This window comes from Panthera tigris, chromosome C2, assembly GCF_018350195.1.
Source record: "Panthera tigris isolate Pti1 chromosome C2, P.tigris_Pti1_mat1.1, whole genome shotgun sequence".
Lineage (NCBI taxonomy): Eukaryota > Metazoa > Chordata > Mammalia > Carnivora > Felidae > Panthera > Panthera tigris.
Genome location: NC_056668.1, coordinates 80,646,814 through 80,668,316, shown reverse-complemented (window position 1 = coordinate 80,668,316; position 21,503 = coordinate 80,646,814). Strand labels below are relative to the sequence as shown.

Sequence of the window (21,503 nt, the reverse complement as noted above, 5' to 3'; positions counted from 1 at the left end):
CAGCCTTAGGAGAAGTTTTATTTGGTTATGTGTTTATACTATAAAGACAAAAAGCTAAAAAATTAACGAGTGAATCATCCAACCAAAGCAGTTAGGAAAAGAAAAACAGTAAACTGAAAGAAAGTAGAAATAATAAAATTATTTTCATAAGAGCCAAGAGAAATCAATGAAATAGAAAACATCTAATAGAGAGGATGAGCAAAACTGAAGCTGATTTGTTGAAAAGACAAATGATATTGTCTGCCAAGGACTAACTAGAGATTTCACGGCAATTAATTTTAAAACTCACACCAAATGGAAAATTTCCCAGAAAAAGTAATTTATTAAATTCACTCAACTAAATAGAAATTCAGAGCAGGACTAGAAAAGTGAAGACGCTTAACCAGTAATTAAAAATCTTCCCACAAAGAAAATACCAGGCCCAAATGGTTTACTGGTAAATTCTTCCAAAAATTCAAGGAATAAGAAATTCCAATTTCACATGCGCTATTCTAGTATACATTAAAAGGAGGACACCCTCTATTTATCTGATGAAAATTACTTTAATGTTAAAACTCAACAAGGATAATACAAGAAAGGAAAATTATACATTATCCTCAATCATAGACAGCGATGCACAAGTCCTAAATACAGGGGCACCTAGCTCAGTCAGTTGAGCGTCTGACTTCAGCTCAGGTCATGATCTCGCCGTTCGCGAGGTTAAGCCTCGTGTCAGGCTCTGTGCTGGCAGGAGCCTGGAACCTGCCTTGGATTCTGTGTCTCCCTTACTCTCTGTCCCTCTCCGACTTACACTCTGTCTCTATCAAAAATAGATAAAACATTAAAAAATTTTTAAGAAATCCTAAATACCATACTGGAATACAAAGTCCAGTGATGTTAAAAAAGGTAACCCATAACCAGTAAGTTGGGTTTATCACACGAATACAATGCTGGTTGCATATAAACCAATGTAACTCACCACATTAAGAAATGGAAGGAGAAAATTCATTTGATCAGGTCAACAGAGGCAGAAAAAATGATCAAATTCAATATCCATTCATATTAAAAACTCTGAGTAAACAAAGAATACAAGGAAATTTCCTTTAGCTTGACAAAAGGTAACAACAACAACAACAACAACAAAACCTCTAGTAAACACGGTGAAATGCCACAAACAAGCCCTCTTAAGATTCAGAACTACAAACACCCCACACTGTAACCATCAGAAGTACATTATTCAGCCTGTCAAAGAAGGTTCCATTAAGCATCTCAGAGACTCAGTTTCGGATCCCAAAGTGAATGTGTGCTGCCATACATAACATGCTATTAACAGCCGTGTGTGGAGAGGAGATGCGTCAGACACATTCACTTCATTCCAGGCCAGGCTACAAATATGACTCACAGTCAAGTTCCTCCCTCTCTAAAAACTACAAAATCTAAAGGACAAAAATGAATGGCAATTTATTGGGGATGGACTTTAAGAGAGGAAGTACAAACAGCAGAAAGACTTGAGTATATTAAACATAGCATCTTCAGGGAATGAGTAGCTATCTATCGAATCACAATTCCAGAAAACTTCAGCTCATTCCTTTAAGCTTTGAAACCTTGATCAGAACCACTGAGGGAGAGAACTTTCTCAAACGGGTTAGGCGATTTGCTCTTCTAGAAGATGCTGTGCCTAACTGACCCTTTCTTGAGGACTTGGGAGCACTCTATCAATTTCAGCAGGATAGCCTATTACAACGCTGATGCCTCTGGGGAACATCAAGAAGTAGGAGATTCTTCCACTAGCAGTACTCTCTTAAATGTTGTGCTTCTTGATGCTGGGTGAGAGAGCAGGGTATCCCAAAATTCTTCGACGATAAATTTCCTAGTGGAGCCCTTTCAATGGAATTGTGGGGACTCCTTCACCTTGAGTTGTAATGAGAAATGGTATATAACGAAGGACAAAATCATACCTGACCAGTACAATGGGTATATAAGGTAGGAACGTTTTCTAAATTCTTCCACCTAGCCCATGTAAACATCATAAACAGTATGATGAAAAAACTTTTGAGATCAGGATGGCTGAACGAAAAACACACCCACTCTTTAAGGAGCGGCTGGTCTTTAAGGATAAATGGAACATGTTTCAACATGCCAAATTACATGGTTTGTTTTTTTTTTTTCCCCTCCTTGTGGGGGAGGAAATCACAAATATAAATCATGGCTTCCAAACACAGTATTTATCTTCTAAAAATAACTTATGAGTTGTGAAGAATTATATACTAAGATCATTCAGAAAATTAAGAATATACCTTTGCCTAGATTATGTTGTTTAAAGTATAATCCTAGCAAACTGCTATCACTATCAATAAACATACACTGAGGACAAGTAAGATACCAGGCCAAGAAGGGTCTAAAGCATGGTTTTTAAACCTCAAAAAGTTTATTCAACTGCAGAGATAAGGCATACTGTGAGCAAAACAAAAAAGATACCTGTCACAACATGAGTTTAGATAAGTGAAGTAGGAATTTAGTAGGATTTTGTAATTTAAGACATGGATAAAGTTCTGGCAGTTAGCAACGCTCCCCCCCCCCCCCCCCCCCGCCCAGCCATCATAACCAAAACAAATGGTGCAATTATGAATTAATGTTTTGGTTTCTAAATGTAGGCCCTTGTATTTGGCTATGTGACCATTAGGAAGTCCCTTAGCTGCTCTGAGGCCTAATATTCTTATCTATGAAATAGTGTATTTCACTCTGCTCTGTTACAGGACTGTTAATAAAAAGCTCAAATAAGACTGTAGTTCCTTCTATCCTGCAAAATGCCATATATTTTTGTTAGGGGGTTACTTTTGAAGTAATATTGCTTAAATAAAAAGCTAGCAAAGAGCAAACTACAAAAAAACGTAATCTACCCCATTTCAGGCAGGCGTAACAATTATTAGAGGTGGGATTATTAAGCTTGTTCTCACACACACGCAATTATTGTTACTTTTACAAAATCAGACCAGAGATTTTAGTTTGCCTCATTTTCTGTGTGCTCTCCACTACCTACAAGCAAAATCATTTGCCACGTTTCTGATGTATTTTGCATCACACAAATATCACGTGGACACCCCCGTTAATAACAGACAAGGGCAAGAGAACAAAATTCAGAGTACTGGGTACTTGATGCTTAAGGAAAAGGTGGGGTGGAGTAAGGATGGGGGCAGAAGAGACAGCCGGATAGTGATTTCTCCAAGTGGGACAGTGAAGTATCCAGGCTATGCCCCAGACACACCAAACTCAAAATCAAGGGTGGAGTAAGGAATTTGCATCTTGAGTAATTCCACGGGAACTCCTGTACCCTTGCAACTTTGCAACTACAGTGCCCTGGGGTAGAAGACTAACTGCCTCAGTGGTGCTTTTACTTCATCGATTTAGGACTTTGCCCTTCACCCCAGTTCTCTCAAGGATCTCTGTACCCGCCCAGTGTGTGCAAGGTCTTTTATTCTAGACCCATATTCCCAATGGCAGCGTGTAGGGGAGGTAAATCCAAGACGGACAGGCAAAGTTCAGGGAGGAATCCCCCCTAAAAAGAAACACCTGGTTTCTGGTCCCTGCCTCTGTCTCTTTGGACCCTTGAGGGAAGACACTCCTACATCTCAGGGATCAAACCTCCCCCTTTTGGGAGGGGGCCGGGTAGCCTGGTGACAAACCTGTCTGCCGGGGCTGTGGGAGGACAAACATTGTCTTTACACAAGCCCCCTGGATAAGAAACAGGGATTGAGGGGGGACTATGAATCAAAGAGATTTAACATGAAATAATTTCCCCTTACACGTGGTAGAACGTTTGTTTAAGTATTTCAAATACCAAATCTAATGCTCCACCTCATCCCTCCTCCTTACTTAATAATCCCTGCAGACACACCAGGAAGATACTGTTTAAAAACACAACACCAAAAAAAAACTATTGAAATAAAAATGGTGTCCAGGCCTGAGTTTACCAACTGGCAGGCCTGCAGAGTGATTCTGCCCACAGGGAGGTTTTGTTTAGTCTGCAGAGAGTTGCTGTTGTTTTTAATTTGAGTTAGTTGCCAACCTAAAAAGAAATACCACACAACCTGGGGTTTTTACACAAAAATCCACATTTCCAAATTCTCCTGAAGAAGTGCAAGGCTGTTAACAAGGTAATAAACTGGCAACACTTCGTGGTGGCTGTCTCCTTCAGATGGGCTCTCTACTGAAACCAGGGCCCTCTGCTGAGCCAGTCCCCCAGTCAGCGCTCGCCCCCTGGGGCCCTATGTATCATCAGCGTTCACGGCTCTTGGCCTCACGAGGGGACTAAAGACTAACCAGGCAAATTATGTAGTTCTTTAGGGTGACTTTCACAGCAGGGGCGGGGAAGGGGATCAGAACCAAACAAGAACGCTTGCTTTTTTTCTGTATTTCATCTAGAAATAAAGTGACCCTCAAACAAATTTTGGGAGGCATTTGGGTTGGACCAGGCCTGGGGAAGGTATACTCTTCCCTCCTCCCTCTCCTGCCCCTCACCTCCACACCCACACGAGGCAGAACAAGAAAGACAGAAAGGAAAGGCAATGGTCACCACCTTGCAACCCCTGGTAACATCCTCACTGACGACTCTTCACCTATATACATCCCAGAGAGACTTGAAAGAAAAAGACAGGTCCCGGAACACCCTATGTAAAGGAGGGCCGCACGCATCCACAAAATTCTAAAATACCCCAATAAAGGACTTACAAGGCTGGGACCTAAAACATTAAGTTTGATGTTTGCAGGTAGGTTACCTTCCTACTGGAGTTTGTTCGACAAATGAATGACTCTGATGCCTCAATTTTCTTATTAGGAATGTAGAACTACCTACCTGGAATGAAACCAGGAGATTTCTATCTCAAAAGTAGGTAATTACAGATAAGGTCTTTAGCTAATTCCCTGTTAAAATGTGTTAAAATCAGATGAGTGATAATACCTTTTATAATTCAGCAACCTTCTGTAATACACAAGTAAAATGTTAATAAAGTATTTATGGGTAGCATAAACCAAGGCTCAATTCTAGTAGGCAGGATCCAATGAGGAGCCAGGAGACTTGCCCTCAGGGAGGGTCAGCAGGTTGTGTATCCTGGTCAAGCCACTCTGTTTCTACCTGCATAATAGGGGGATAGTACTAATGATCTCTCCCTTATCTACTTCATAAATCATTCGGAGTGCCTCAAGAACAGGTCATATTCATATCATCATTCATCTTACCTCACAAGGGGCTTCGATGCACTGAGATCTTTATAGGGACCTGGTAAATAGGACTATCTGCTTCCTCTCTCCCCACAGGGCAAAGGGGAGGCGATGGAGGCGGTGAAAGAAGCTCAGATCAGTACCCACCTCTGTTCCGACGGATACTGGTTTTCAGGCATCATCTTTGGCATCTGCAGGGGCTGATGGGGTGGCCGGGGGACCGCAAAGGTTTGCTGCTGTGGTCCAGGTTCAGGAAGCGAATGAGGGGCGGGGGCGGGGCCCACACCTTGTACCGGGCCAGCTGCAGGGGCATGTGCAGAGGTGGGCAGAGTTGCCTGAGGTGGGGGAAATAGGGAGTTCTGATGGGTGGGTGACAGGGGTGTGGTGGGAGGGGTTAATGGCTTGAACCCAGAGGGAGGCTTCCTATCATAGGCACTGTAAACAGAAAAAGAGAAGGAACCGTTAAGCTGCAATGAAGCCATTAGCATGGTCACCAGATCCAGCAGAACAGCTAGGCTAGGTTGCAGTCCATGTTGCCAGGAAATGACAGCATTAACATAGTTAAATTGCTGGCAGCCCCGAGGGAATATTTGTACCTCTGAAAAGTGACAAACACACTGCGTCACAGGGACTTGTTTAACACTTCTAGTGATTCTTCTCAAAGATAATTTTAGCCTCTGTTTCCGGTTTCCTTTTTCCCCCTTCTAACAGAATTCTCCATGTATGCGTGTGTAGGGATGGATGGGTGGGAGAGGGGAGAGTTTACGCTCTGGGAGGTTTCTGGCCCACTTTCCCAAGTATTCCAGGGTTCCCAGGAACTAGTCAGAATCTCTGTTGCAGATAAATTTCTGCTGTAACATCACTTGAATTAACGACTCTTCTCCCCCTTTCAGGCAGATCTATGTTTATCTTCTAGAGCAAAGAATGATTTAAAATTAAAGCCTCATTCCTGGGGCCTGGATATTCCTAAGTAAAGGGCACAAGCCTTGGGACTTTTTCATATATTCTGATTTGAAGATTACTTCTTTGGTGCTTAAAGTTCACATTAACATATGATAGACATGAAGAAGTATATATTCCCTCCCTAGAAGCCACAGATCAAATATCCCAGTATTCAAGGTTCTTTCCCTTAGGAGGGCTCAGTACGCCATGAACTCAGTTCCCCCATGGAGCCAGTTTAGCAGTTTTGCTTTTTATGTGCAGCACAAAGGCCCCATTTGGACTGGCCTACACTACGGGATTACGTTGCCATGAAAGACCAGGAACGCTACGCTGAGTGTCTGCTGAATAGTACTTGAAACAGTCGGCCCGACGGCTCCTTTCTGGCCAGCCTCGCTCTGGCTCCACTTACCAATAGCTGTAGAGGCACTTTTCTCCATAGTTAGCACCGAGAGCCTGCTCATGGCTACAGGACGACAGCTCACAGGAGGGGCTGTGCAGCTCCCGTTTGATCTTGGTTGGAGGTGGGGCATGAAGCACCACTGCAATCAGAAGAGGGACGAGGGGGGAACGGAGAGAGGACAGCCGATTAACAGGGAGCACAATGCTTCCTTCTGCAAACCCTGGAACTAGCTGATTGTTCTTGGGAGTCAGGTCAAGTCTCATGCCAGAGAAAGCCAAACACTTAAACACAGAGCCTTCCATCTAAAACCAATAAGAAGTTCTGTAAAGTCACAATTCAACATCATTTTGAATAGCCATGTCTTTCCCCCCAATTTCTTTGGTGTTAGGTCTGCTTCCCAGAGGCTTTGAAATCCTTAAAAATTCCTGCAGGTGATGGTTCGTCAAGAAAAATGCAGGTGTGAGAGAATACCAAGAGTTGCAGACAGGAAGAATTTTGTTTCCAAAAAGGGCAAAAGAGCCAAAAATACATCGGTGGACATTCCACATTAGCTTATCAGAGGCTTGAGACTGCCCTGGCAAACACATTTCTTACTCAGAGGCATATAAATTAAATATATGACTTTTTAAAAGTCCTTCCTAGAGCAGCTTTAAATATCAGCTCTGAGTAAGAAATACTCAACTTTAAGGGCATTTCAAAAAATTTAAAAGCAAAGGAAGACAACAATGGACTAAACCATGATCTAGGAAAGGCTAACTGCATAAGGACAAGTCCTGGAAACCTTCATGCTTTGTGCTCATGTCTGCTCTGTGCCTTTCCTACCGACCAACCAGGAAGGGCAGGTTTCATAACCAATCCTTTGAGATAAGTGCCAATTACTTTTCCAAAACTGATGAAATAATACACAGAGCTCTTGCGTAATGTTTGGAAGTCAAGGGCATGTTCCATATGTGATTCTGAGAGGACAAATTTTTTAAAATCAAGATGACTTACATGGTAGCAAAATGAAACAAAATAAAACCAGGTTTTCCCTTTCTGTCTTATCTAGGAGCGAAGTCATTTTACAGAGGGCATTTTACCCAAGGTAGAAGGACAAACTCTAAAAGACGCTACACCATGGGGGATGCCTTCTTCTACCGAGGAGTTAGAATTGCTGTTCTCTGTCCAGCTATCTTGAAGGGTGGGGGAGGAGTTAAGTTTTGTGCCGGCTACTCTCCAGTGTATCAAAGGTCTCATTAGATAGCTAACCACAGTCAGTGCCCTGGTGACCCACTTAAATTTCTGTATGACTCAGTGCTTACTCCTAATATACTTTCAGGTGTTTGGTTAATTCTTAGTGATTATATTAGGCAGAATGAGCGTAGTGATCATCTGTTTTCTTCTGCTAAGACTGAACAATCTTCTGGCCAACTGATTTCTCAGGTGCCTTCTCCAACCCCAAATTTGGGTCTCAGAAGTAAGCAAATGAGACAGGTGACTATCACAGATGATACATTTATAAAGCAAAGTCCTGCCAATGACTGACTGGAAAGGATAGGTTTTTATCTTTCCTTTCCTACATAATGCCAACTGCTTTTCCTAAATACATGAAATAAGCTCGGAACCGTAAGATTATATTTAGAAGTCGTAAGAGTCTCATGACTTTTTGATGGTGACATCATGGCAGCTACCCCTCAATTGTTATCAAATGTTTTTGGACATTTTAGACAGAAAATGACTAAGCTTATTGTTGGCAGAATGTTGTTAGTAAATGAAAAGGGAGAGTCAGACAACTTGACATAGAAAGCACTTCTTCCGGGCGCCTGGGTGGCTCAGTCGGTTAAGTGTCTCTTGATTTCAGCTTAGGTTATGATCTGGTTCATGAGTTTGAGCCCTGTGTTAAGCTCCACACTGACAGCACGGAGCCTGCTTGGGATTCTCTCTCTCGCTTTCTCATTGGCCCTCCCACCTGCACACTCTCTCTCTCAAAATAAATAAACATTAAAAAAAAGAGAAAAGACTATGTTAAAAAAAACAACAAAGCACTTCTCTAATGCAGTGCGTATTCCGGTGGTTCTCAGCACTGTCCCTTTGTCATTCGTCACCTTTCCTCTCATAAAGTTTTGGAAAAGTAATAAAGAAAGGTGTTGATACCCCAGTGTAAACAAAAGTTACATGTCCTTGAAAAGTCTACTTTTCTTTATCTAAAGAAAATCATTTATAATCACTATTTTACCTACGTTTAGAAAGTAAGCAATTATGGTATCACTCAATTTTCCTATTTAAGCTTTTGGAAATGTCTTGACATTTTCACAATGTTATTTAAAAAGTTACCAGTTCTGCTGACAAGACTAACACCAGAGGATAAACCAGAGTTGTCCAGAAAGAAAAATTTTATAATGGCTTCAGAAACCATATATACCCATTTTAAAAGAGAATCTAAATTGCCAGCTAGGTCTAATGTCTTGATTTCTTCAAATCCAGTGTGTATCATATCATTTTGCCTGCAAAATATATGATACTTTTTACTACCCTCAAATTGTCTTCTACCTGAACTCTTATGTTCTCTACACAAAGGCGGAGTTCAAGAAATATTTGATGAGTGCTCTGGTCTGAATGTTTGTGTTCCCCCCCGCCCCAAGTTCCTATGTTGAAATCCTAATCCCCAATGTGGTGGTATTAGGAAGAGAGCTTTGGGGAGATGATTTGGTCATGAGGGTAGAGCCATGTGAGGACAAAACGAGAAGAGAGCCTTCACCCCACCATGCTGGCACCCTGATCTCAAACTTCCTGCCTCCAGAACTTGAGAAATAAATTTATGTTGTTGATGTTACCCTGTCCGTGGTGTTTCATTACAGCGGCCTGAATGGACTAAGACATTGAGTGACTGAATGGATTATGTTTCCAATGAATTCTTAACCTTGAAGGCTGGGACTCCATTTCCCCTACAAGGCAAAGCAGTGTTAGTCATAAATATTTTTTCCCCAGGAATGAACCATTTGAAAGAGAGAAAAGAATGTGGAACACGGCCAGAGTGAGATTTAAAGTTTCTCAGATCCCTGACAAGAAAATCATTAGGGGCCGTTGGAGTGGTAAGGAAGAAGGCTCAGCTCTCTACAGGGACCAGGGGATGTGTGAAGGAACCTAATTATGGCATGCATTAGTCAGAGATAGTGGTGTATTTAAAGCAGGAACTTAGAAGCCCAAGCAATGCTCCTTGCTTTCAGTCTGTTCCCTCCTTTGTAAAATGAGATATGTGATGCTGCCTTGAGAAATAAAATGGCACAGCACCTTACAGATGGTGCAATGATGTTGTGTATTAATACACTGTGCTTTCAAAAATAGAGTATTTAACTTCGCACAGGCAACTTACTAAACGATGACAGAGACCCAGGACTACAAAGCATGGTAATGAACTGGAATTTAAAAAGATCATGAACTCCTGAGGAAATTGGAAAAGAAACGCCAAAAAAGTTGAGTATGTAAATTGATAAACATTTTCTACAATTAAAAACCCCGAGTTTAAGCTCAGAGTTATAGAAGATGGGCCCATAAAGCCAATGGTGCCCTGACAAATATTCCTGGTGAGTATGGAACCATTCATTGTTGTAAATATTTCATTATTCATTCATTCATTCATTCATTCATTCATCCATTCATCCATTCACTGAGCATATTCTATGGGTCAAGCATCCTGGAGATGCTGAGGCCAGGACGGTATGCCCAGCAAACATGGCCCTTTCTTCATGGCATGTACAATTTTGTGAGGAATCTGACTTTTAGCATCATCTCATAGATGCGTGCATAGTTAGACCTCACAGGGCCTCACAGTTCACTTCATTCAGGCCCCTACATTTATAAGGACACTGAGACCCAAAGGAATTACAGTAATTGTTCAAGGTCTTGGAGCTTCTGCTATTAGAGAAGAGAGGAAGCAAGAGCTTCTGTCATTTCAGTAATCTACTGCACTGACAGAAATGGGAGACATTTCACTCCTCCACTTTGTACATTAAAAATAGAGTACATAAACCTTTTTTCAACAAAAACAAAAATATCACATTACACCTGGTTGAGAGAAAGTATTCTAGAACAAAGGAAAAAATGAATAAGAACGAACCTCTGGAAAAGAACAAGGTAGACAGATCAAGACAGAGGCAGCCACATAGACTCCTTAGGATTTACTTTGCACCGAACTGCTCCTACATACATTATTTTATTCGATCTTCCCAACCCAGTGAGAAAGTTACTTCCAGTGTCCCCTCTTTATAGATGAGAAAACCCAGACTCAAAAGGGTAAGTAATCTGTCACAGTCTCGTAGCTGTAAGTGGTCAGGATTCCTACCTAAACACTGCTTAGTGTTCTATCACATTGCCTCCTAGAGGGAATCTGAGAGAAAAAGACTAAATCAAAAAGGACTTAAAAGGAATAGGGAAAGAGATGGAGAAGAAAGACAACACCAGAGAAGAGAGTGGAAGAATACTTTCTGCCAACTCTCAGGGTCTGTATCCTCATGTTTACTCTGCATTCTTCAGCTGGAGAATACAGCTGATACACCTGCATCCACTCGACTCACACCTTCCCTCTCCCTAGGCCACTAAAATGCCCAGAATCCCTCCCCCACTCCTACTGGCAACCAACATTTCCTGACTCCAGTAGCCTTTACTTATTATCAGTCCTTGCCTCCCACTCTACCTAAAAGATCTCATTCTCCCTTCTATATTCCAGTTGGCCAATATCTTCTGCTTATTTAGACAACTGCAGGAACTTTGGAGACCTGGTATCTTCCACAGTCAGTCACTGACTGGCCAGATAACACATTGCTACCATGGATACCATTTCTCTCCCCAAATGTCTTGTCCCTCCTGAAACTGACTCTAGACAATGCCCTCTCAATGCCACGTGTGAGGCAAGAACACTTTGAACTATCTGTACTCCTACTGGAGTACAAGAACTCTGTTAAGGATCCATGCACAAATATATATGGAATATTTATATATCCCATATAAATATGCGATTTATACCTCTGCTTGTCAGGGGTAGGAAAGACAAGGACAGCTATCTGATTAGATTTAAGCCCACATCTGTGGATATGCACCATAAAGTACAATGTATTGCTTTGTAGACCAGCATAACACCATTTTAAATTTAGATATTATAGTTCACAGATCAATCAACTTAACTTATTAGAAAACTCCTTGGGAGATTTTTCTATCTGACACAGTGATCAAAAATCAGGCCTGATCCTGGGGCACCTGAGTGGCTCAGTCGATTAAGCATCTGACTTCAGCTCAGGTCATGATCTTGGAGTTCATGAGTTCCTGCCCCACATCGGGCTCTGTGCTGAGAGCTCAGAGCCTGGATGGAGCTTGCTTTGGTTTCTGTGTCTCCCTCTCTCTCTTCCCCTCCCCCATTCTTTCTCTCTCTCTGTCAAACATAAACAAACATTAAAAATTAAAAAAAAAAAAAATCTGGCCTGATCCTAGCCAATGCAATAAGTCAAGAAAAATAAATAAAAGGCAAAAGGATTAGAAAGGAAAAATATAACTGTCATTATTCACAGATGGCCTAATTGGGTATGTAGAAAATATAAAAGTATCCACAAAATAGAAGAATCAATAGGCTAATTTATGAAGATGATTGGCAACAAGGCTAATATGAAAAAGAACTATTTCTGTAGACCTATGAAATCTAAAAAGTAAATTTATAATAGCAACAAATAACATCAAATACCTGGAACACATCTAATAAAAGACATGTAGGATGCCTCAGCTGAAAACTACAAAACCCAAGAAAATCACAGAATTCTCAATAAATGGAGGACTATATCATGTTCATGGGTTGGAAAGCATAATATTATAGAGATATCAATTCTTCCCAAATTTATCTATAGGCTCAATGTAACCCCAAACTAAACCTCAGCACCACCCAGAAATGAGAATAAAGAAATTACAACTACATGGACAACATGGAATCTCACAAATATGTTGAGTGAGAGCCAGACACAAAAGATTTAGGCACCATTCAAAAGGAGATGGAACCAATATACGGTGTTTAAAATCAGGATCGAGGTTACTCTGAGGGTAGTGCCTGTTCAGGGGCCACAAGGGGTCTTATATTCTGAGAAGCTTTCTGGGTCCTGATCCAAATGCTTGTACAGCTTGTCAAACTGTACTCTTATGATTGCTCTACATTATTTCAAGTCAGTTTCTTTTTTTTAATTAAGTATTAGAATTTTAATACCAGGATTGTTCACATACAGTGTTATTTTAGGAAAAATATGGAACGCTTCATGAGTTTGTGTGTCATCCTTGCACAGGGGCTGTGCTGATCTTCTCTGTATCGTTCCAAGTTTAGTATGTGTGTTGAAGTGAGACCAAATTCCTCGTTTTTAAAGAGAGCAGCCCTGTTAAACAGCATCATTGAGTTAATACTTATGAAGATTTCTCAAATTTTAAAAAATCTTTATTCTGTGAGGGTAGAGAAGCAGTCTTCCAAAGAAATAGCCCAATTGTTTTAAAATAGAAAAAAATAGACAAACTGGCCCATTCAAGAGAAATAATAATTCCCTCTGCTGACAAAATCTGTTTCCTGCCCACAAGTACAGGCTTGTGGACTCTGTCCAAGGGAGCTACCCCATGCCAGTGCTGGCAGTGAACTTCACTATTACAGCACATACGATCAAAACAAAGGAAAACACTTTTGTTGAATGTTATGATGAACGACAGTTTGATTCAAAATGAATTTCTTTTTTTAAGAAAGACAAAACCCACCTCGTCTAATAAGCCTTTCCTCTAGTGTTTCATAATCACCCAAGTTTCAATTTGCCACTGACTTTGTTGTGAATACATGTAACATTTAGGTAGTTGCTGAGTGTTAAAGAAATTGCCAATCAGTTACACTGCAGTCTGGGTGGGGTGGGGCGAAGACTAGTCGTTTCTCCTGCTTCACACACAGGCTTTGCCCACCTTCCCCTGGTAATCGTCATTCAGGTTTTGCTTTGGGGTTTTCCTCCTCCCTTCTTCAGTTTCAATACCTTCATCTGGGGCAGACTAATCTTTCCCAAATCAGCTGTGCAGGCCTGCCCTTGGGGGAGGACCTTATTTGGTCACACTCGACAGCCACGATCTTCTTACTTCACATGGAAAGTTGTGTCTCATGACGGAAGTTGACCAGAATACCAACACCTGCCTCCAAATGGCATGTCCACGAGGCTGTGTCTGGGGTGGCTAGCCTATGTCTCTCGAGCCTCTCAGAGCCCTTCTGAACAAACGTGATGTGGAATATAGTCGTGGTCAGAGACTTCTCGAGATTCCAGAGTCGTAATCCTAAAGTGAAGGTCTATTCTTAAGCTTACTACTCTCTTTGCCGCTGGCTTTAGGTCACTGTTCCTCACTTAGACCACTACCATCCCACTTCACTTCCCTCCACAGAAAGGAAATATGTACTGTTTAGTTCAAGAATGGGGGCGGGGGGTGGAGAGAGCCCAAGACGTCTGCCCATACTGTTCTTCGGTTACGGCAGTGAGTGGAGCATGAGGAAAGAAGGCAGAGGGAAGGACCATCAAGCAGAAGGACGTGTGAGTATGAAAAGGACACTGGTCAAATAGAACCAAAGAAGCCACCCAGAAAGAGCAAGTGTGATCTCTTCTCTTCTCATTTACCCTCTACTTGTCAGAGTACCCTACTGGCAAAGACTGGAGGGCTTTAAGTCACCAGATGTAGTGTCCCTTGGGACCTGTGGTTTGAACAGCACAACAAAGCCAACAGGCCTACTTTCCAATATACCGCTGCCTTTCCTTAGCTCTCGCCTTTTCTGGACAAATTTTGAGACAAAGCGCAAAATAGCTAGTTCTAAGAAAAAAAGATTAGATACAATTAGGCTTAGTTTTTATATCCTACCATATTACCAGAAGAGGTCAGAAAGAGGTCTTTATTTTAGGGCTGAGTAGATTAAAAATTCATTTCAAGAATAAAATATATTCCTAATGTCTCAATATTCTTTGTAATTGCTATCGCAGTCCTGGTGAATGACAAGGACAGGAGATAATACCCTGTTCTGGGAACCGAGAAGGTTTAAGGCAGATAAAGTAAGTGGATAAGTTCTGGCACTTCAAAAGAGCATCTGGAAAAGGAGATGCCTTTTGGATTTCCAAACCAAATAAGAAACATACTCAAACCCACTGTAATAGTTAACGTTAATTTTGCCCAGCAACAGTTTCCAAAAATAAAAATTTGAAATGTTATCAAATGCAGTTAGGGGGCACAAGATCCAAAAGCAGAATTGGAGGAGGTATGGGAGAATGTGCTGTTTTCTTTAATATCTAACACAGCTAACCTTGGTAAGCATAAATTTAAAAACTGAATATAGTGAAAAATCATCCATAAATAGTAAAGTCAACTATTTAGTAAGCTGTGCTAAAAAATTTCAATGATTCCCTCAAAAGCCCTCTCCTCAAACACGCACAAACTATCTCTGCCCCAAATATCTCCAGCTGACTTGCTCTGTTCTTTTACCAGTATTTTAAAGTCAACACAATAACATGGATGTAAGAGTGAGAGAATCAGCACCCTATAGGACATTTCTGTGCCTCAGGCCAGCATTTCTATATGTTTGCATTTCTACATACCCTTTAAATGCACCCCCAAAAGTCAACAGCTAAAAAACAACTGTCTAGGGCCCTTCAAAAAAAGGTCAATGTTATGGGGGAAAAAGGGATAGATTGTTGTAAAGAAGATAAAAAAGACATAACAGTAAATACAATAGATGATTCTTACTTGAATCCGAGAACAAAGTCAATGATAGTATCAGCTAGAAAAGACATTTAAGGGACAACTGGGGAATTCTGAATATTATTGAATAAAAGTTAATTTTCTTAGGTTATGTAGAATATCCTTAATCTTTGAAGATGTACACTAAAGTATTTGGGGGTGAAATATTATGTCTACAACTTGCTTTTGAATGGTTCAGAAAGAAAAAAAAATCTATACACAGAGAAATGAAGCAAATACAGGAATATGTTTTAAAAATCAATCAATAAGACAGATATTATACCCCATCTCCTCTGAGATACTCAGAGGAAAAAAACGCCTTTCTTATGGTTGACTAACAGGTCAAAAGTAGATGTGCTAAGAACTTCAAAACCATGCATTCACACACGAAGAAAGCTACCCTGGGCCCATTACCAAATTGGAAGGATACTATCCTGTTTATCCCTGACCATGTTTGGGTGATGCAGCCCAGGGAATCTAAAATTACACAAAGACAAATGTTGGTTACATTCTAACATCTAAGCCAGTAGTTCTCAAATACTTTTTTTGGCCTTGGTCTACTCAGGAGAAGAGAACACCCAAGAGAGGGTAAAATGAAAAGTGCCACTGCTATCATCATGACTATGGTCCATGGCCACCTCTACCATTGCCTGCGTAAAAAGACAGTAATTACACAAGTACAAAATATTAACAAAAATGAAATCTATCAGTAATTCCACATACACATTAATACATACATAATGGGAACTAAAACATATGCCCAACTCAAGACCACAAAGCATTCTTACTCCTTGTAAACACATGTAAATACATATGCACAACAGGTTTAGAACATTACCAGAACAGGTGGACAACTCCTTAGATTTTATCCCTAGAGTCCTCAAAAGGACACAATGTCGTCATCACCAATCTGTGAAGGTTGGGAGAATGAAAAAGAATTAAAGTTCTCTTCCTTGAGGTTCCTTCATTCTCTTCCCTTCTAAGCAGCTAATTTGGCTCCTTCTGTCCATAAAGGGTGGGCAGGGCCAGGAGAAGAGGCTTGAAATGGGCAGCCTTGGCCTTTGGTGCTCTGAGCCTTAGAGAAAAAAGGCACAAGAGTTTCTGGAGGCTCCAACTGGTCTAACTTAGCCTACCAGGCTAGATCAGAAAGGTATGTGGACTAAAGACCCAAGTTGTATTTTAAAAGTATGTTGGCTTAGAGAATCCCCTGTGCATTTACGTTTTAGGAATCAAGGATGGCAGTAGGACTCTGCTGTGGAATCAAAGCTCTCTATATAACTCATGGGAAATATGACAAACATCTGGTACAGCCAGCATCTAGGTCAGCATACACATGCACGGACTAAGATTTCAGGACAGACTCATTCTGCAGTCCCAAACTGTAAGAATGGCTGCATTTGTCCTCAGCAAAATCCCACATCGAGAAAGCAAGGCTGCCTCTCTGGGATTGAATGTGGTATCAGTAGGTACAGGGAAAGTTCTCTTCAGGATTAGCACAGTGGCAGTATTCAGGGTTTTAGATTGGTGATTAATCATGGTGGTGGTTACGCTGTTGATTACTCCAGGTTATATTTTCCTACTTGTCAAGTTGCTTGTTGGGGACCAAAGGACTGAGTATCATCACCCTGGTGGTCTATTTCTGGGCCCCAAGGTATAGAACCAACCATGAGGTAGCAGAATTCATCAATTAGCAATTATAGAAGCCCTTCTTATATGACCAATATTATCTTCTGTACGATAAATAACGCAAGAGCCAAATTAGGATCTGATAAAGCTAGTTCCTGGAACATCTGGCTTCAGGAATCAGATTTCTTCTATGCAGTGGGGAAAACGTACAGTCAGCAAAAGAGAGGCTTCAGGAATTGGGTGTGTGGAAAACAAACAAACAAAAAACCCACTCTATTTTTTCATGATTTAGAGCTAAAAACTTGGGGTAACACAATAAGCCGAAGGAAAAAAAAAAAGACTTTGACCTTACTATCATGACATGAATTATGGAAAAGGCAGATCCAAAAAGTAGGGTTAGGGTTACACTGCTATTTGAAAAGGGCTAACCTAAGAGTGAGATTCAAGTCTTATGACCCTGCATGAACATGGCTGGGGAACACTAGAGTGAAATAACAACAACAACAACAACAACAACAAAACCCAAAAATGACGACAAAACAAAACAAAACCCCAAACAAACAAAAAAAAAAACCCTGGAGCCAGGTCTTGCTCAAGGAAAAGGGTGAGGGAAGAAGATACCTTTCTTTGCCCATAAGAGTGGATGAAGTTATATCAAATATTTGGAAATTCAAGACCTGGAAACTTTTTGGGGATGCAAGCTTAGGAATCCCATTGGTGAGCTCTTATTAAAGATGATAGGTACTTACTTGAAAGACAGGGTGGAGATTTGGTCTCTGGAGAACTCACTCCCAATTCACAGATGGGGTGGCAGAAAAACAGGGTTAGTGGGGACATCAAAAGATTACTTCAGAATTCTGAAAATGGAAACCCAGAGGCCTTGCATACAAGAGTTAGAAATTAAAGGGAGGAAAAGGAGCTTAGAAAAGAACTGGCCCAACTTTGAAAATGTATAAATAGCTTTAGTGGAGAGTGGTATCTGAAATATCTCTAAGTGGCCACCTGCAAAGGCAGTAAATTCCTCCCAGGGTACAGGAATTAGAGTTATTGATAGAACTGCTTCCACCTGGGTTTCAAATCAGACAACAGAATTGATACCACGAGGCAGTTAAAACCACGAAGCCAGGCTGTGTAAGCTCCTCTTCCATTTTCTGTTTACCTTGGCTATCCCTAAATCTCTAGGGACTGGAGCTGATGGCAACATGGGTCTAGGCCGTGCCATGGATACACGTGGAGCTTGCAGAACATTGCTTTCTCTGGGGAAAGGCCGGCTGTACACAGGATTGGCATCGGATCAGTGACAGGATGCTGCAGCGCTCACACTGGCTCTGGAAAGCGAAGGGTTCCTAAATTTTGTTTTGTATAGGGCCGGCGTTATGGCATTTTATGCCCTCACTACTCCCTGGAATGTGGAATGTATGATACGAGACAGATTCAACTACAGAGAAATCTAGTTCCAAGGATGCTGAACCACATCTGCAGTTCCAGCTCAAGGGGCCCCCCAGCCTGTAGCTTCTGTTAGACCCTCACACAAAGCCCTTCTGGCTAGGGTAAAAGCAGGAAAAGACAAAAGAAAAAAAAGAAGAAGAGAAAAAAAACCACGGTGGTTTTACACTTACAAGAGGTTTTAAGTTTCTCTGTAGGAAGGGGGATTGACTTGACAGGGATTATGCTTCACAGGAAAGGGCTTTACTGGGGTGTTTTCTACTGTTGGGATCATATTATTTGAACTATAATGTTTATATCATCTAGTGACTTCATATAATAGGGAGGGGAAGGGGGTGGTTTGGAGGTTTGCCTCTGCTAGGCTCAGCTCAACAATTACAACATCCCGCAAATAAATGGCCTCCCTCCCCTCCCCCTTCTTCCACGGTCTCTTCCAGCAATGGCAGCAGCTGGCTGGCAGAACTAGCACGTGGTATCTCAGAATCAAATCACCAACCGAAATACTACTTGCCATAAGATGAAAAACTAAATTTCGCCCATGAAAGTCAGTTTGGGAGGTCACTGTGTAATGTACAACTGTATTACCTCTCAGGCCGACCACTCAGAATATGGGGGCGGGAGGCACCCTAGCCTCCAGGCGGGGCTCAAGGCTTCCCCTGCCTCTTTACTCCCCCTCCAGAGAGGAGAAAATGTGATCCAAGTCAAGGATGACACCCAAGTTCTATAGGAGAGACAGCGAGGGGGACAGCTTTCGCTCAGAAGAGCAGAAGTGATCCTCAGAGCTATTTTTGTCTTCTCTTGCAAGGGGCTGGAAGCTACTCTCCACCGGCAAAGGCTGAGTGGGCCCCGGGAAGAGCTCAGGTCGATAATGGCCTGTTATAGGCCTTAGGAGCAAGAGTCCTCACGGCTGACCTGTGGTCCTGAGGAGAGTTTGCCAGGGTAAAAAGTTGGCTTGTCATGTCTTTCTTTGGTCATCTAGGAGGACCAGTTGCTAAACGGAATTTGGGATACTGATCTTGTCCTTTCTTTACCTCTGTCAGTATAACCATAACGACACAGGTGATTTTTAAAGGTTTCTATTCTAAATCTGGCTGAAACACAAGGAAATCGATTCCGTATATGAATCCTCCTTAAAAGAAGTGGTGGTGTTAGGAGGAGGAACCCACTTTGGAGGTAGGTACTGAATCAGGAACGTCCTGATTCACAGATGGGAAACTGTGGGTAAGAACAAGTGTCTATCACGGAACAGCTCCCTCTTGTCCTCAGCACAAAATTGCAAATCTTCCGAATAGTCATTTCTAAACAGAAAACCTGCTATCAAAGAAGGAAGATAATTTAATGCCAACAGTAGCAGAGTTGTTGTTGTTGTTTTGACACAGATGAATTAGTTGCAGGTTTACTTCAGGGTCACATTCTCCATACCACAGTATTATTTTTGTAACAGCCTGGATCTGGGTAGTTCCTTCTCTTCAAAGGACGCATTTATCCTAACAATTTAGAATTGTTACTTTAGAATTTGAAAATGGAAACCCAGAGGCCTTGAATAGAAGAGTTAGAAATTAGACGACAAGGAGATTCGAAAAGAACTGGCCCAACTTTGAAGGAGGGCTTGTGTATTAACAGATATGAGGCTCTTTCACAGAACGAATATATCTAATTGCATAAATGTGTCACATCCCCAAATTTGTGGGCCGTGGAGAAACCAAAGCATCTGACAGTCAAGTAAAAGGCTTATGCGAGTGTACAGAGCTGACTCAGAGGAGAGTCAGGATAAAAATAAGCGGTTCTTCTGGCTTTAAATGCACCACCCCGTTACAACTACCACGGGGTGGGGCTTTTTTAGACCCACAGCCTGGAGAACTGGCTTCCACCTGGGGCATTTGGTTACTTTCAAGCTTAAGAGACCAGCAGGAAGGAGCACCTGGGTGGCTCAGTCGGTTGGGCATCTAACTCTTGATTTCAGCTCGGGTCATGATCCCAGAGTCGTGGGAGCGAGCCCTGCATTGGGGCTCCGTGCTGAGTGTAGAGCCTGCTTAAGATTCTCTTCCTCCCTCCCTCAGTCCCTCTCTTCCACTCAAGCTCTCTCTTTCTCAAATTAAAAAACATAAAACAAAACACAGACAGAGAGTAGTAGGATAAAAAGGTAGCTGACTGGCCTCCTTGCCCCAAAAGGAAAATTTGAACATTGTTCTTATTAATTCCTTTCCTGGGGCAGCTGTTCAAAGAATTTTAATATTCGACTTTTGCCAATATGACAGACAACTTATTTATTTACTTTTCATTTGTGAGAAATAGGTCTAAAGAGAGCCTTGGTGGGGTGCCCGGGTGGCTCAGTTGGTTACGCATCCTACTCTTGATATGAGATCAGGTCCCAATCTCCAGGTCGTGAGTTCAAGCCCCATATTGGGCTCCACACTGGGTGTGGAACCTACTTAAATAAATAAATGAAAATACTTAAAAAATTTTTTTAAGTAAATAAATACTGAGAGCCTTTGCAGCAGAGATGACAGGATGGCTTCCTCTACTGTGGGCCTTACGTCAACCACAGCAGATTTTACCACGGAGAGCTGCTCATCGGGCAACACACCAGCAAGAAAAGGGGAAACAGGGCATTTTTCCTGAATGGTGAAAAAAATGCAAAACTAAACCTTCTTCAACATCCCTCTTATAATTTATTCCCAGTTTACACGATTCTTCTCTAAGCCGGCATTAAAGAAAAGTGCTCATAATACTTTTATTATCATTAAAAAGTCTTTTAAGTGGGACCTAGGCACTGTGGACAATTTCATCTTTGACTTCAAACTTAGAATCTGACAGGAGAAAATCCCAACTCTAGAGAAATTAGGAAATCAGCTTCTCCGAGAACTGTTCTATCTATGGCCCTCCTCCTAAAAGCAGAAACTGGGCAAGTGCGTCAAGGGTGCCTACACTGTGACTTGTTCTCTAGCACATGCAGTTTTACTGGGAAACATAGCATTAGCTGCACAAAGTCTAAATGCAGCCTGGGAAGAGTTGGCTTGAGGATGTGTTTGAAGGAGGAATCAGAAAATGAGAACTAGTCCTAACTAGTTTTTTTCCTATTTATCTCTGAGGTCATCCCAAGGACTCTCAGAACTGGGGTTTTGAGATCCTCTACTGCTCTAAG

General features: G+C 41.6%; 1 protein-coding gene and 1 non-coding gene across 3 annotated transcripts in view; both read right to left on the bottom strand.

The window, feature by feature from the left end:
- ETV5 (ETS variant transcription factor 5) overlaps positions 1-21,503 on the bottom strand; it is a 60,281-nt gene that overhangs the window by 25,717 nt on the left and 13,061 nt on the right. For both annotated transcript variants that reach the window (XM_042956514.1, XM_042956515.1), the window contains exons 6-7: positions 6,548-6,677; positions 5,344-5,631 (exon numbers count right to left, since the gene is read on the bottom strand). In XM_042956514.1, coding sequence (XP_042812448.1) covers positions 5,344-5,631; positions 6,548-6,677 — 418 coding nt within the window. The remainder of the gene's footprint in view (positions 1-5,343; positions 5,632-6,547; positions 6,678-21,503) is intronic.
- Positions 12,790-12,892, bottom strand: LOC122230796. Its single transcript, XR_006207881.1, has one exon. It is a non-coding gene; the product is annotated as a U6 spliceosomal RNA (small nuclear RNA).